The sequence below is a fragment of the Dromiciops gliroides genome, chromosome 1 (genome assembly GCF_019393635.1).
Source record: "Dromiciops gliroides isolate mDroGli1 chromosome 1, mDroGli1.pri, whole genome shotgun sequence".
Taxonomy (NCBI): domain Eukaryota; kingdom Metazoa; phylum Chordata; class Mammalia; order Microbiotheria; family Microbiotheriidae; genus Dromiciops; species Dromiciops gliroides.
In genome coordinates, this window is record NC_057861.1 from 432,546,342 (window position 1) to 432,563,709 (window position 17,368).

General features: G+C 37.2%; 1 protein-coding gene across 1 annotated transcript in view; it reads right to left on the bottom strand.

Moving 5' to 3' along the window:
• Positions 1-17,368, bottom strand: part of SV2C (synaptic vesicle glycoprotein 2C) — a 294,836-nt gene that overhangs the window by 235,270 nt on the left and 42,198 nt on the right. The window contains exon 2 of the mRNA XM_043966051.1: positions 1,446-2,132. Within this exon, the coding sequence (XP_043821986.1) occupies positions 1,446-2,022 (577 nt within the window). The 5' untranslated portion in view covers positions 2,023-2,132. The remainder of the gene's footprint in view (positions 1-1,445; positions 2,133-17,368) is intronic.

Here is a 17,368-nt window from a genome sequence, read left to right on the forward strand (position 1 = left end):
GTATGTATGCATGCATGTGTGCATGTGGATATGTATATGTATGTATATATACACATATGTCAGTAATAAAGCACAACATGCTTGAACCATAAATATATTTCTTGTATATAAGATTAACACTCTTTCTATACATATGCTTAATGGCCTTTAAGAACATTGTAGAGAATATACCTTTTCTTAGAGACTGGGTAGCCTTCTCTTGGCCAGGCTGATAATGTAGCAGCCACTTGTGGACTCAATCCTACTGCTTTGACCTGCTCTGTTTCCAACTTTGATTGTGGGAGCTTTGTGAACAGGGACTTTTACCTTTCTTTGTATCTCTAACACTTAGCACAGTGCCTGGCCCATGATAGGCTCTTAATCAATGTTTATTGACTAACTATCCTTTCTATGACATGATTAAGCAAATCTCCTTTTGTTAATTGTTAGATAACCTACAAATGTCTCATTTTATTCAAATCTTGATCCTGAATTCCCAGGATGGCCTAAGTCAGGTAAGCCCTATAACACCTGTTTGGGAAAAAAGTAAAATCTTTAAGATAATTTTTTTTTCTTTAAGATAATTTTTTCTAAACTAAAGAAATAGGAGATTATGAGGGGAAAACATTCATATAGTCAACACTGAAAGGAGCAGAGTCCTAGAGATATTTAACCATTTGCTTATTATAACATGCACATTTAATATATTATTTGAAAGTTAGATTCGTTTCAACTGCTTTGTAATTATTGCCTTTCTGGAGGGGAAAAAAAAAACCAATTTGCTACCGTATTATCTTCATATAGTAATTATACCCTCTAGTAGTTTGTGAAGAAAAAAAAATCCAAGCATTATAATAGTATATACAAAAAATGTTGCTCTAAATCAGGGTTCTTAACCTTTTTATTTTGTTTCACAGATCCCTCCCTCAGTAGAGTGAAGCCTATTATAGTGGTATGCAAGAGATAGCTCTTACCAGCGCAAAGATGATTGTTAATTTTCCATGTAAGCAAACACTGCAAATTAAGGCTTGCTTTGTTGTTTTGTTGATTATCTATTCTTAAGAAAGTGATGGAGAAAATACTAATAATGCAAATTAAATATAAAAGTATGCCCTGTTTACATTTTTGGGGTACAGAAAGTTGGTTGTTAAGTATTTATCACCATACCGCTGCCTATAGACTACTTTTCAGAAGAATGTTTTTAAATGTATTTTTAAAAAGCCTCTGGGATCTAAAAAGGAAACTAATCATATTGAAAGGTAGCTATCAAAATATTTTTAACAAGTTTATGGATCCCACATCAAGTACTCCTACTCTAAATGAATATAATTCCTTCTATTTTAAATGTAAGTATATCATACACAAATATATATATATAAAGAGAAAAATATTCAATCAAAAGAATTAGTGTCACTAGATTAATAAACATGTACAACAAAACAAATTTAAATATGGCCTTGTCTCACCTAGCCATCCAGATCCAGAATTTGGTATGCACATGTCTGTCTCAGCACTTGGCAGTACAAAGCCCACCACAAATACTTCCACGCCATCTGCCATGAGTGCCATCCCCAGGACAAAGAAAAGGGCCCATTGAAAACGTCCATGGCCACATTCTTGAATGATCAGCTCATACTGCTGGGCTAATTCTTCCTCATCAGCCTTCCTTTCTGACTCCAATTCACTACGGTCCTTATACTCGTCACCTTTGGGCTGCCCTATAGACACGATGCTGTCTTTCCCTTGGTTTAGATTGGGAATGCCCTGATATTCGCCTTCATAAATTTCATCATCTTCATCATGACCTTCTGTTGCTTCACTTGACCCTTCATCATCATTGGCTTCCCCATCATAAATTTCTCCTGCTGGGTAATCATCATCATCTTCTTCATCTTGGAAGCGGCTGTAGGACCTCTGTGTGTAGCCATCCTGGGCCCGGTCCACTGCTTGATTCACCTTTTTCACGGTTTGTTTCTTCACCTCCTTGGCAATGTCCTTAGCACCTTTTACTAAGGATGTCCTATCCCTGTTGGAGTCTTCCATCTTCTGTTGACCCTTGGCAGGTGAGAAGATGCAGACTGATTGTGGAACACAGGCCCGATGTCAGTTGGGATGTGCCGAAAGCATGGTCCACTTCAGGTTCAAAAACAAAACTGCAAGAGAAGAAGAATCAAGAGAAAACATAATGATTATTTCTTTATATGTCTACTGTTCCTGAACACAGATGTGCTGACACTGCCAGCTGCCCTGAAAGCTCTGGAACTCACATATTGGATGCACTGTGGTCTCTCCCTCTGATTCGATGGCTCCTTCCAGAACCTCCATTTAAAGAGGGTACTCAGGCCAGCCATGTCTCATTCCTCTCATTCTCTATCATGCCACTCCTTTCATGTCTCCCTCCCACCACCCCTTTTTTGCTTCCTTTTATCTTCTCCCAAAGGAATGTCATTTCCTTGAGGGCTACTGTATTTGTAGTCCCAGTACTTAGCCCAGTGATTGGCACAAATTAAGTGCTTAATAAATGCTTGTTGACTGACTGACTACAACCAAAAGAGTCCAGCATTATGAAAATAAATCCCTTTTAATGTCAGTATTCAAGCAATTGGGCAGCTAGGTGGTATAGTGGAGAGAACACCAGGCCTGGAATTAGGAAGACTCTTCTTGAGTTCAAATCTGGCCTCAGACACTTACTGTGTGACCCTGGGCAAGTCACTAAACCCCATTGGCCTCAATTTCCTCATCTATAAAATGAGCTGGAGAAGGAAACAGCAAACCGCTCCAGTGTTTTTGCCAAGAAAACCCCGGGGCAGCTAGATGGCGCAGTGGTTAAAGCACCGGCCCTGAATTCAGGAGTACCTGAGTTCAAATCCGGCCTCAGACACTTGACACTTACTAGCTGTGTGACCCTGGGCAAGTCACTTAACCCCCATTGCCTGCAAAAACAAACAAACAAACAAAAAAAAAAAAGAAGAAGAAAACCCCAAAATGATTTCAGAAAGGCCTTAAAAGATTTGTATGAACTGATGTATAGTGAAGTGAGCAGAACCAAGAGAACATTGTGCAGTGACAGCAATATTGTTTGATGAAGAATTGTAAATGACTTAACTATTCTCAGCAATACAATGATGCAAGAAAATCCCAAAGGACTAATGATAAAGCATACTATCCACCTCCAAAGAAAGAACTGATACTGATTGAACACAGACTGAAGCATGCTATTTTTCACTTTCTTTCATTTTTTCTTTTATTCAAGTTTTCCCATACAAAATGACTAATATGGCAATGGTTTACATAATTGCACATGTCTAACCTGTATCTGATTGCTTACTGCCTCAGGGAGAGGGGAGGGGAAGGAGGGAAAGAGGGATAAAATTTGGAACTCAAAATTTTAAATAAAAGAGTTTTTACTGAAGGAAAAAAAACAACAAATGGGGTCATAAAGAGCTGGACATGACTGAACAACAAGTCAAGCAATTATCCACAAATTTCATTTCTTACACGCACATTGTTTTAGACTCTTTACAAAGCTCAGTCTGTACCTAGAGGTGTTGGGTTTGTTATTCTTTTTTTACCCTAAAGCACTTTCAATCCTACTCTAAGGGGATTATCCCTTGAAACAGAAAAAGTCATATTACACTTTTCTTTTTTTTTTTTTTAATTTTTTTTTTCGGTGAGGCAATTGGGGTTAAGTGACTTGCCCAAGGTCACACAGCTAGTAAGTGTTAAGTGTCTGAGGCTGGATTTGAACTCAGGTACTCCTGAATCCAGGGCTGGTGTTCTATCCACTGCACCATCTAGCTGCCCCGATATTACACTTTTCAAGTGAATCTAACAAATTCTGAAACACTTGGAATTATACCCAAGGAGAGGAAAAAGGGCACCATTCACAGATGGAAAAGATGTATCAGAGGCAGAGTGTATAAGCACAAGGTCCCTGCCTGCTTTTTCACAATGTAGTGGAAAGAAAACTGGGCTCAGAGTCCCAGGAGCTGGGTTCAATTCCTACTTCTGTTTTTTATTACCTGTGTGATCTTGGACAAGTCATATAATCTCATTCCTTAGCTCATAGTTCGTTCAGGGCCTGTAATGGGTTTATGTCAAAGAATTTTGCTAACCTTTGGGAATCTGTGTGAAAGAAAGGGAGTCTGACCTGATATTTTTATTTCATTAAGCTATACTTTAGGGATGTCTGGTTTGCTGTCCAAAAGTCTAGGCTGCTATCTTGCATCTGGCCAAAACCAATCAGTACTTCTTGGACTCTTGAAAGAAGAAGGAGGGTCATTGTTAATATGCATTACCAAACTTCCAACCAATCATGTTGCTCTCTGTGCCTCAGCTCCATTACAATCATGTTGCCCCAAATTCCATGTTATTCTCCCTGTTCTATTCTTTGTTCTGTACTCCCCAAAACCTATATAAGGGAAACTGTCCTTTTGCTTGGAGTGTTTGGCATAAGTGGCAGCAAACCACTGGCCCATTTATTGGCAGGCAGCATGGCCCTGTTAATCAATGTTATCTTGCTCAAAGATTTGTCTCAGTTTACCCTCTTGTTAAATTCCAATTGTGAAAGCAACTAGTTGGATATGGAGGTGAGTGAAAGAATCAAAGATGAGTCTGAGCTTATGAATTTGAGTAACTGGGAGGATGAGAAAGATTCTCAAGGGAAACAGGGAAATTTGGAGAGAGGATAAGTTTAACTGGGAAGATGATAAGTTCCATTGTGGAAACATAAAGTTTGAAATGTTCATGGGGCATCTTAGAAGAGGTGGCCACCAGATACCTGGTCATACAAGATCAGTTCTCAGGAGAGATTATTTCTACAGAAAAATGATTGATAAAGAAACATGAAAATAATTTTGGCTTGTACAGCTTTCTGTTCCCAGCATATTTTTCCTCTCTTACTATTGCTGGTGGTTTACAACTAAGGCAGAAGAGATGGAGAAGTTGTTTTTTCTAAGCATTCCATCTTTACCCTTTCTGTTGAAACAGCTCAGAGCTTGCATTGATTTGTTTCTGGGGCATCATTGTCTGCTTAGAAGGAAATAGGCACAAACCTTCAGCTGCTTTCCTACAAACTATTAATCAGCCTTTGGGCATAATTGTCTATGCTCTATAGGCTTCATCTTCTTTTTAATGATGACAATTCCTAATTAAATAATATTTTAAGGTTCACAAAGAACTTTTCCCAAAACAACCCAGCAAGGTACACAATGCATGTGCTATTACCCCCTTATTCTAGATGAGAAAACTGATTGTTATAACTCAACTAGAGGTGAAAGAATATTTTCCCATGATTAATTTTCCAAGTCATTTAGTTCTGAGGAAGTTAAAAATATTAAACAACTCAAATGTATAGTATTATTTTCTTTTTTCTAATTACCACTAGTGAAATATCATATTAAGACATCAATTTTTAAAATGCTTAAGCAACAATATACAATTAAGCCTTAAGGCAAATGTAATAAAAAGACAAATCTACATTCTCATCTTATGATGCAAAAATATCTTCTCTTCTCTGAACACCAGCTAAGTTCCCAGTATGTAATACAGCAGCACTACCTGGCACAGAAGAAAGATGTCTCAACTATGAGTCAAGAATCCTGAATGATAATTCTGGTTCTACCATATCTCAGCCAAAATCTTTTCTCTCACTGGGCCTTAGTTTCCTCAACTGTAAAATGAAGATATTAAGACTCCTTCCAGTTCTAAGATCCTTTGGTACAACTAATGTGGCCTGTCTTGAATGGACTTAAAACCAAAAAGCTGACAAAATGAACACAAGATTTCATGTGTGTGAGTATAAGTTGCTTGCTTAATGCTATTGTGGGTTTTTTTGTGTGAGGCAACTGGGATTAAGTGACTTGCCCAGGGTCACACAGCTAGTAAGTGTCAAGTGTCTGAGGCCGGATTTGAACTCAGGTCCTCCTGACTCCAGGGCTGGTGCTCAATGTTATTGCTAAAAGGAAAATACTTCGTTCGGGTTTTCTTCCTGATTAATTAAGCAAAACTCGGGAAAAAGAGAATTAAAAGGAATTTATTAGGTGTATGTCAAGGCAACACCACATTGACAGGCTGATCTGTAGTGATCAGCAAGGGATAAGGGATTCAGGATAGAACTAGCTTTGATTAAAAACTTTAGTAAATATATAAAGACAATTCAGATAGGTCCAGGTCAGCTAAAAGGAATGGGCCATTACATCTCAGTTCCTCCCCCATTGCCTATATATATATATATATATATATATATATATATATGTATGTATGTATATGTATATATGTGTGTATATATGTGTATATATGTATATACATACATACATACATACATACATACATACATACATACATACATACATACTTAATAGGCACAAACAGCTAGGGGGTGACCTGCTACATGATGAATAGCAGGTAATACAAAAGTTGCAGACTGCTTCATACCTCTCCCAACACTGATTGACAAGCAGGTCTGGAAACAATAGGTCACCAAGTCAGCATAACTTTCAATAGTATAATAGCTGTTTTTCTTTTTCTCCCCCTATTTATTTTAGGAAAGTAAAAAGGAATAAAAGAAAAAAAGGAAAGAAAAAGAGGAAAGACTAGAAAGAAGGAAGAGAGAAAGATCAAGAAAGAAGGGGTCAGCAAGAACAAAGGTTAAGGGAAAAAAAGTTGAATTATAGGGGAAGGGGACTGTAGTAGCTACTACTGAATGTAAGTTCCTTGAAGGCAGAACCTGTCTCAGTTTTGCTTTTATGTCCACAGCATCTAACACATAGTAGGCATTTAGTAAATGATTGTTGAATTTAATTGAATATTATGTAAAAGTGTGGGATGGGAAAGGATTTTCTACTAATGTGTAGTAAAATAAGACAATGCAATAAAAGGTGCCATCTCCTATGCTATTCTCAGAACAAGTACTTGGCATGTAATTTGTGCACTGATAGTGTCCTGTGAGACAATCAACATCATAAAAAACCAAGAAGTAGAAAATCAAGACTAAGGACAGTGAAAGACATGGCTGAGCCACACTATCTCATGTGTAACATGAAAGGCAATATACTTTTTGTAACTAAAAACTTGTTGAATAGCTTTTTCTATTAAACTTAAAAATAAATGCATAGTAATGAATAGTTCTTTTCTTCACAGCAACAAATCTTTTTGCATAGTTTAAATGTGCCTTATTCCAAGAAAAGGTTTGTAACACCAAAGCTATCTCCACTGGGTACCCACGTGCATGCTATTTTAATAGATAAATACATCTGGAAAACTGGATTATAATTCAAACCCTATGAATCAAATAGTAATTTGGTCATTTAGACATGTCCACTGTTACAAAAAGCATTGATATTGAGATTCTTAAGCTTTGAAAATAATCCCCGGAATATGAAGCTTAAAGCAGGATGGATATAGAGAAGCATCTAAGTATGAGAACTTTTGTGTAGAAAAAAGAATTTGTGCTCAGGATTAGAGGATCCAGGTTAGTTGGTAAACTGCTGGAGAGCTTGCTTTTCCATTTCTCGTTTCCCTATGGTCCAGTGTTGGGTACATGAAAATGACTCATAAATACTTAAAGAAGGAAAGGAAATGAGAAATTGAAAGGAAGGAAAGAAAGGGAAAGGAAAAGAAAAGAAAGGAAAGGAAAGGAAAGGAAAGGAAAGGAAAGGAAAGGAAAGGAAAGGAAAGGAAAGGAAAGGAAAGGAAAGGAAAGGAAAGGAAAGGAAAGGAAAGGAAAGGAAAGGAAAGGAAAGGAAAGGAAAGGAAAGGAAAGGAAAGGAAAGGAAAGGAAAGGAAAGGAAAGGAAAGGAAAGGAAAGGAAAGGAAAGGAAAGGAAAGGAAAGGAAAGGAAAGGAAAAGAGAGTGGAGGGAGGAGGAGAAGAGGACAAAAAAAGAAAGGAAAGGATTTGTAGCTAGAATAATCTTAGATAACAGCTAGTCCAAAGATTCTTAATTTTTTATGACATAAATGCCATTGATAGTCTGGTGAAGCCTATGGATTCCTCAGAATAATGTTTTATAAATGCATGAAATTATAAATTTAAAAGGAAAACTAATTCAATTGAAATGTAGTTATCAAATCTTTTAAGGTCCATAGACTACAGATTAAGAACTCCTGATTTATCTAATACTCTCATTTTACAAAGGGAAAAAAAACCAGAGAGCTAGAGAAGTTAGGTAACTTGTTCTAAGTCATATAGGGAGTTGGTTACAGAGCTAGGATTTAAATTTAGGTCCTCTGATTTCAAATTCAGTGCTTCCATATATCCTTTCACAGTCTACTGTGTGGAAGGGTGAGAAAGAAAGCCATAGATGACTCCAAGCCTAGGTGCCTCAGCAAATAGTGGTCCCATTAAGAAAAAGAGAGAAATTAATTTACATTTCCTGCAAACAGTCAAGCAATTCTATCTAGCAAGAAATTGGAAATAGAAGTCTGGATCTCAGGGAAGAGAAAGTATTTAGGAATCATCCACAAAGAGTTAATCATTGAGAGCGAATGCGATTGCCAAGGGACACAAGAAAACTCAGGGTGGAACCAAACACTTACAGGTAGGAGGTAAAAAAGAAAGAGCAGTCAAAGAGGTTATAAAAAACCACTAACGTGCAGTGTCAGAAAAGCTAAAGAAAGAGAAGAGGGGAAGGCCCCAGAAAAGCATCAAAGGCTTGTGAAGTTCACAAATGAGAAGTGGGGGGGGGGAAGGTAATAAGGAAGTGGATAGAGCACCAGCCTGGATTCAGGAGACCTGAGTTCGAATCCGGCCTCAGACCTTGACACTTATTAGCTTTGGGACCCTGGGCAAGTCACTTAACCCCAATTGCCTCACCAAAAAACGAACAAACAACAAACAAACAAAAAGGTAATAAGGAAGCTCCTGGTGATCTGGGGAGACCTAAGCCAGATCATTATAAATTCTAGTATGTTTGACAAGAAATCTCACTAATTGAAAATAATCTCTTATAATTCTGACCTGTGATTTCTTTGTGGAGGGAAAACTAGAGTGGAAAATTCTCACAACTGATCGAGATCAACTTGTATTTAACTTGGTCTCAGAGAGTTTCTTGGGGGTACTGAGAGGTTAAATGACTTCTCCATGATTACTTACCTGGTATTTGTGAGAAGTAGAATTTCAACCCAAGTCTTCCTGACTCAGGGTTGGTCCTCTATCTACTGTGTAATACTTACCCCTCTGCTGCCTAGAGAGTGGAAATTTAGAGAGAAGCTCAAGAAAGAGGTTGGATATGGGGATGGGTAGGCAGAAAATATGTGTCATCAGAGATGAGGGCTGTAGACTAGGTATACATCAATTAATCAATAAGACAATATTAAATGAAACAATCCCTACTTTCTTCTTCTTCTTCTTCTTCTTCTTCTTCTTATTCTTCTTCTTCTTCTTCTTGCAGGGCAATGAGGGTTTTAAAAGCTGACTGCCCCAGGGGTCACACATCTAGCAAGAGTTCAAGTGTCTGAGACTGGATTTGAACTCAGGTCCTCCTGAATCCAGGGCCTTGCTTTATCCACTGTGCCACCTAGCTGCCCAACCATCCCTACTTTCAAAGAGTTTAGGGGAGGGGGTTTTTAAACGTCATGGTCTTTACTTCACTCTGCATTAATTCAGAAGATCCTTCCATGCTTCTGTGTATACATCGCACACATTTCTTATAGCCTAGTAATATTCCATTACATTCATGCACCTCAATTTGTGTAGCACAGTCCTGAATTGATGGGCCATCTACATTGTTTTTAATTCTTAGCTTTCACTAAAGGTTGTGGTTATAAATATTTTGGAGTACCTGGGGACTTTTTCTTATCAATGGCTCCTGCAGGTCATAAGCTCAGTAATCGACTCTCTGGTTCAAAAGATATGGACATTTTAGTAATTTTATCTGAATAATTCCAGACTGTTTTCCAAAATAACTATACCATTTCAGAGCTCCACCAACAATGTTTGTCTTTCCACAACCCCTTCAACATTAACTATTGCTGTTTTTGACATTTTTGCCCATTTTCAAGGTGTGAGATGAAGATTTTGTTTTGATTTAAATTTCTTTGATTATTGGTGATTTAGAGCCCTTTTTCATGTGGTTATAAATAATTCGCAGTTCTTTTGAGAATCGTTTGTCCATATCTTTGACTATTTATACATGGGGGATGCATTGTATGTACTTATCAATGGTTTATATGTTATTATATATTTGTTATATGTATTTATTAATTGGTATATATTTATAAATATATATTTATTACTTGCTTCTATATCTTGGATACCAAACCCTTATCAAATAAATTTGATACATAGATTTTTTTCCCATTCCAAAATTTATTTCATCCAGCATGAATTCACAGAACAAAGCTCTTCAGTTTTGAACCCCTAAGAAGAAAATCCTGGAGGAAGATGCACCTCTCACATAAGCACAAAGAAAGATGGAGTCCTCAGACCATCGTCAATGCAAGAGTGAATCTATTTTGTTAGGTTTGAGTTCCTTTATTTATATATGTACACAATAAACTACACTTTAGTGTGTATTTGCTTATAAGCCCAGAGAAAAGTACTTCAAATATAAAGTATGTCATTACATAATAAAGCAATATAATTAGAACTGTCCTGGGAAAAGCCTATGGTTCCATATCTATTATTTTTTTGGTGGGGCAATGAGGGTTAAGTGACTTGCCCAGGGTCACACAGCTGGTAAGTGTCAAGTGTCTGAGGCCGACTTTGAACTCAGGTCCTCCTGAATCCAGGGCCGGTGCTTTATCCACTGAGCCACCTAGCTGCCCCTCCATATCTAATTTTAAAACCGCATATCCAAAGCATCAGAACCCTTTTATATCAGCAAGAAATGTTGATGTGACAACTTAGCAGAGGCCATTATACTCATAAAAGATTAATTAGCATGTTGTGCCATATGAATATTTGAAAAAGGGAAAGTTATGAAAAGAGGTTATGGTCTTAGTGCCAATTGATGTGGCCACTAGTAAACTGAAAAAGACTACAGTAATGGGGATCTGCCTCTGTCCAATATACATCTTATTTCTGGCTTGGATCTATGAGCCTTTAGGTCTACTGTGTGGGAGACAAGGAGATTCATAGGAAATAACACTGACTTTAGTATCAGAGGATGTGGGTTTAAACTCTGACTTTGTCTTTAGCTACATAGGTGACAATGGAAAGGCACCCTACCTCCTTGGGTTTATTTTCTCCTCTAAAATGAGTACTAGATGTTTTTAAAGGTTCCTCATATCTCTAAGTCAATGTTATATATAATTATTCACTTTGGTATAATAAAATCACTGTAGCTTTTCCAGGACTATGGTCACCAGTGTCAACCTTTGCTTTAACACTGCCTTAAATAGCTTAATGAGCAACTCTGGGGAATAAGCAGAAACAATTGCTTCTCTAAGACTGGTCAGTGGCTCTTGCTGTCATACTTGTGCCCTAGTGTCCTTCCTCTAAATGAGCCCCCTTTTTTCCCCTGGGTAGTCCCATCAATCCTGTATCTTGTGCTGGCCTACTTCAGGGGGCATTACCCTTTTCACTGTGCTCACTAGGGAAAAAATGGGGGGCACACTTCCTCTCAACCTTTTGCTGCTGCTGCTAGCATGATTCTCATCATTTTTTCTGTTCCCTAATGAGACCTCATCCTTCTACTCCGCCTGGAGTACACTTGTCCTCTCTCCTAAGCCTTAGTAAATCTATTCATTGTAGTGAGTATTCCTATTCACTGCTGCATTACATCTGGGACCCCAAGCTTCCGACTTGCTGCAACTTCTGCCCCTTTGTCACTACCCATAGGGAGTGAACATTTTGTTATTCTTCACAACAGCAATATGGCACTCAGCATACAGTGGGCACTCCTTAAGAATGCTGTTAGTTTCCATTTAATTTTTTTTTCATTTCCTCTTTGACAATTCCTTAATCTGAAGTTTGGGGGTTTTTTTGACTGTTTTCTCTCACAACTAGCTGATATGGGAATTTTTTAATGACTACTCATCTATAACTTATTTTGAATTGCTTGAGTTTTTGTGGGTGGGGGGTGGGAATGGAGCGGGGAAGAGAAGTTGGAACACAAAGTTTTTAAAAAATTGATGTTAAAATTTATTTTTTCATATATTTTGGAAAATAAAATTCTATTCATAATAAAAAAAAGAATGCTGTTAGTCTTGCACATGTATAACACATATCTGATTGCTTACCACCTCAGCAAGGAGAGAGGAGAGGGAGGGAAGGAGGGATAAAATTTGGAACTCAAAACTATAAATAAAAATATTTATTATTTTTTAAAAAGAATTCTATTATTCAATTCTATGGGCAGCTAGGTGGTGTAGTGGATAGAGCACTGGCCCGGAGTCAGGAGGACCTGAGTTCAAATCTCACCTTAGACACTTACTAGCTATATGACCCTGGGCAAATCACTTAACCTCAATTCCCTTAAAATATCTGGGTCCATCTCCAGTCGACCTGATATGTATCTTGCCCCTGAACCGAGATGACTCTGGAGGAGTCAGTAGGTTGATGACCTCCCTCACTTAAATCCAATTCACTGCAAGTCAGACATCATCCTGATGTCATGGTGCTCTTTGAGAACAAAGGACAAACAACAATTCTGTAAATTTTAAAGCTAAATCAGCTATTTGTATGTTGTCCCTCTGGTGGTAAGGAATTAACATTACAATTAGTTTCCACAAAGGGAAGGTTTTCCTAAGCTCCTCGGCATTTACCAGAGTACCTCAGAGTATGAATCGGCATGTATGTAGCATATTGTCCGGTCATCTGGACAGAGAATATGTCTGGCAATTGTACTTTTCAATTTCATTATAAGGAATGGACTTTTTTATGTCCAAGAAGTGTGATCATAGAAATAAATTCTCCAAAATGGAGCTGACTGATAATATGCATCTATACAAATGAATCTCATTTTTCAAAGAACCTAAAGCAAACTGCTGAATATGGTGTCTTCCTAGAGATTATGGATTATCCATCCCAGTGTCATCGAATTGGCTAAATGTAATCTATAGTGCATATGATCCTCTATACAGGGTTTGCATGTTGCTCTCAGAGAAGTGATTTGTTATTTCCACATGACTGAAGTTGTGCATTAGTGAAACATAATTCTAAATTTGCTAATATGCAAATTTTATGAGCATTGAAAAAATTGAAGGACAAGCAAGGACTTCAATTTTAAATGTGGAAAAACTCCTAGGGATTTACAAAATGCCCATTAAAATTAAATGAGAGGGGGGCAGCTAGGTGGCACAGTGGATAAAGCACCAGCCCTGGATTCAAGAGGACTGAGTTTAAATCCAGCCTCAGACACTTGACACTTACTAGCTGTGTCACCCTGGGCAAGTCACTTAACCCTCATTGCCCTGCAAAAAAAAATAAATAAACTAGAAGTGTTTTTGGAATATGAAGAGTTAGATGTCCAATTATTTATTTTTCAGGTCTTCGTTATACTTTTTTATTTTTGGCCATTCTAGCACATAAAGGGAACTGCAGTTGGAAGGTGTATTGTAAAGAAAATAAATGTAAAAATTAAGATAGGGTAACTGTTAAAATTTTCATAATATTCAATGAGATATAAGTTTCATTGAAGAGAAAGGCAATGAGGGAAGGTCTAGTGTGAATGACATAAAGTGTGAACTAAAGACTATTTTAAAAGAAATTCCATTTTGATTAAAGTCACTTACATAGAATAACTAAAAATAGGATGATCAAACATACCCACTAGTACTTAACAGTACTTAACCACTAACACTAGTACATTACCACTAGTATTTAACTTATGTAGGACCTAGTTAACAAATATATGAATGCTTTGTAATTAGTATATCAGTTGTTTGTATTAAATAGTCCATACATGGCCCATACATGGCTCCAACACATTTGATTGTGCATGCTTTTTGTTTTGCATAACTTTTATCCCAAACATACATAAAATAATCATCTCTAAGGTAAAAAATGTTAATCTGGTGAATTTGTTTGACTCTCTTGATTCTCAAACCAGTTACCCTACTTCTGACTAGTGACTGGAGGAAGTTTTAAACCACTGGTTTTTAATACATACTTTAATTATATACATGAAAACACATTCAATAAGATTCATATATATAATAAAATATTATATATGTAAAATATACATATTTTATACATATAAAACAAGATTATTATTGTATAACTATATTACAGACATATAATTGTGTTTGTGCAAATTAAGTCTATCAGAACTATGTAGACTGAATGTGTATTAAAACTACTAGCCTAAACATAGAAGTCGTGAGTAGTGTTTATTCACTTGAGCTCAAAAATCATGTGGCCAAAACTTAATGAGATACCAGAGCCAGTGATTTTTTACCCTGTCCTTTTAAATTTAAATACATTCCTTGAATTTCAAGCTAAATAGTTTGAACTTACTTTTACAGGCCATAGGGATCCATTGAAAGTTTCAGCAGGGGAGTAATATGAATAAATCTGTGTACTAGAGAGATTAACCAGCTGAATAGGGAAGAGAATGGATACAAGGAAACTAGTTAACTAGTAAATATGAATTGACCGAGGTCAGCTCCTTGGGGGGCTGGGGAAGGAGAGATGTTGCCTTGTGCCCAATCATTTGTTATTTTAGCTATTATAGCAATATTAGGGGGAACACATGATATAGTAAGATATATTAGCTAGTCTCAAAGCTTGAAAGTCTGGTGTTCAAGTCTTGCCTGACTTTGTGACTCTGGGAAAATAATTTAATTTCTCAGGACCCTAGGCAATTTTCTGAAGTCAGTAAGTTCTAGAGATGGTGCCAACTTGCATTGCTAGAGGAAGCTACTTCACCTGGAAATTCTCTATGCTAATGACAATATGTCCAATCTATCCCTATAACAATATATAGTCTTCAGGACCTATCTGCAGGGGTAGAGGACAAAATATAGACTAATAATTCATCACCAGGGTGAGAAAATAGTTCCCTTTCTTAGAAGGAAAAAAAAAAAAAACAATTTCCATTGGCCCTGGAGTTGGTCTGCTCAACTCAGACAATGAGTGCGGAATTGGGCCAGGGCTAAAAAGTGGTACAGTTCAGAATGATGGAACAAGTTATTCTAAGATAAGCCTCAACACATGTGGAAGACTATTGGGAACCCATCCAGATTCTAGAGTCCAAGAAAGCCAGGAGAAGTAGTGACGACCCAGTAAATAGTGCTAGCTGGCCAAGTCACTGTTTTGACTGTCATGAAAGTAAAGGAGTATAAAGGAGTATCATGAGGCATTGTCCTGGAAGGAGTTTCCCTAATCTTATTTTGAGGGTTATGATGTATTTTACCAGTGGTTTTCTGGAACCAGGTTGAGCCACTTAACTAGAACTGATCTTTTAATTTACAGTATGAGCATTTATACCTCAGAAATTTGCAGATACTACAGAACAGGGCTTGGTTTATTATTTTGTTGTTTATTTAGACCTAAGAAAGCAATGGAGAAAATGCTAATAATGCCAATTAACTTAAAAGTGTATCCTGCCTATATTTTTTCCCATAAAGTTGTTGCTAAATATTACCACACATCCCTGTTTGTACCACAGAAGGCTGTTGAATGTGATATAAGGCTTCCTACCTAGAAACTATTACCTCACGCTCCTAAACTGTTGATACCTTATTGTATTTCAGTTTAATTAATGGGTCACCTTTAAGTGGCAGCTAGAGGTAGCAAGAAGTTTAAAGTAGTTGAAACACTAGCAATGCTACTTGATCAAAGGAGTAACTTTCCATTCATGAAATGGAAAAACCACTTGATCCCTGCTGGCCCAATCTCTTAAGCATATTATGATCTGATGATTTGGCATAAAGCTAAGAACACAGAGGGTACACTTTCCTATAATGAGCTTCAGTTGCTTCTGAGAAGCTGTACTCATGCTAGAGGGGTGAACCTTCAGGAAGTACTGGAATGGGAATTAAGGAGTAAGGACCATAGCCAGCCACTATAGAGTTTCCTTGTTGATTGATGTGACACTGGAGAGATACGATGTTAAAAGTTACCATAGTGTAGTAAAGAAAAAAATGAGTATGTTGGGGTCTCTTTCCTTTCCCCAAGAACCAACAGCCTAAAGAATCTCCAAGATTCTCTGTTGTCCTTCTTCTTTTACAAACACTGTGGGGGTTTTTGTAGGATTTTTAGGGGTTTTTTTACACTGTTTTTAAGTCTCCTACAACCAGGTTCCAACCTACCTTTGCAGCCCTGTTATACACAGACTCTTCAGCACAACCAAACTGGATTTCTTCTGTTCCTCATACAATATTCCAATCTCCCATCTCCACTTGCCCAATCAGTTGCCTTGGGATGTACTTCCTTCCCAATTTTGTGTCTTAGAGTCCCTGGTTTCCTTCAAGTAAAGCTCAAATGACTGGGGCCTTTCCTGATCCTCACAGTTGCAAGTACCCATACCCCGAATTTATGTTGTATTTTAGGGATATATGGAGATATATATATATATATACATATATATACACATATATATATATATATGTGTGTGTGTGTGTGTGTGTGTGTGTGTGTGTGTGTGTGGGTGTTTGTGTGTGTGTGAATCAATATGTATCAAAGTTGTATCCCCTTCAAAGCTGTGCTGCTCCATTATGGTAAGGTCCATCTGGTCTCCATCCCTCTCTCATTCCAAATATTAAATGTGTACATGAATGACATGTTAAAGGTTTGATTTCTAATTACCAGCAATAGAAACCTTGCTTCCTTCTGCTTATGTGTGTAGGATGCAAGTAGCACCTAAATGTAAAAAGCAGAACCATCACTCTGGGCATTTTTGAGATTGTCACCTACCGGCCCCCATAGTTCAGCTGTATTGCCTTCCTTGCTGAACAACAATATTTCCTTAAAGAACTATGTCTTGAATTGAACTGAGTGTCATTTGAGGATAGGATTCATGCATGAATCAAGACAGACTAGAAATAGGATGGTAAATTCTGGTTTCAGGCAAGAATCAATAAGATGGATAAAAAATACTATAAAACTCTCACTCAAGTCATTATCTATTGGAACAAGTGACAAAGATTACATAGATAAAATCTATAGATAATCCAAAAACATTCTGTGCTGAGGTCAGCATGGTGCCTCACACATGGTGGATATTGAATATAAGTATTTGTTGATTAATTTTTTTAACCTTTACCATTACTGAATCTTCCCACCAGATCTGTTGCTAAGCAGCAAAATTAGACTAGTTTAAATTTCAGTTGCTTTCTCAGCACTGCTAAAAAGTACTAAAATGTCCAAAAATCACACAGAAAGAGAAGAGGTAGGTTACATAGTCTATAAGGTGGAATTATTGCCTCTGAATTATTTTAAGTATTGAAAACCTAAGGGATTAGAGAACCACAGCGGTGAGAAAACCTCTCTGAAATAATCTAATA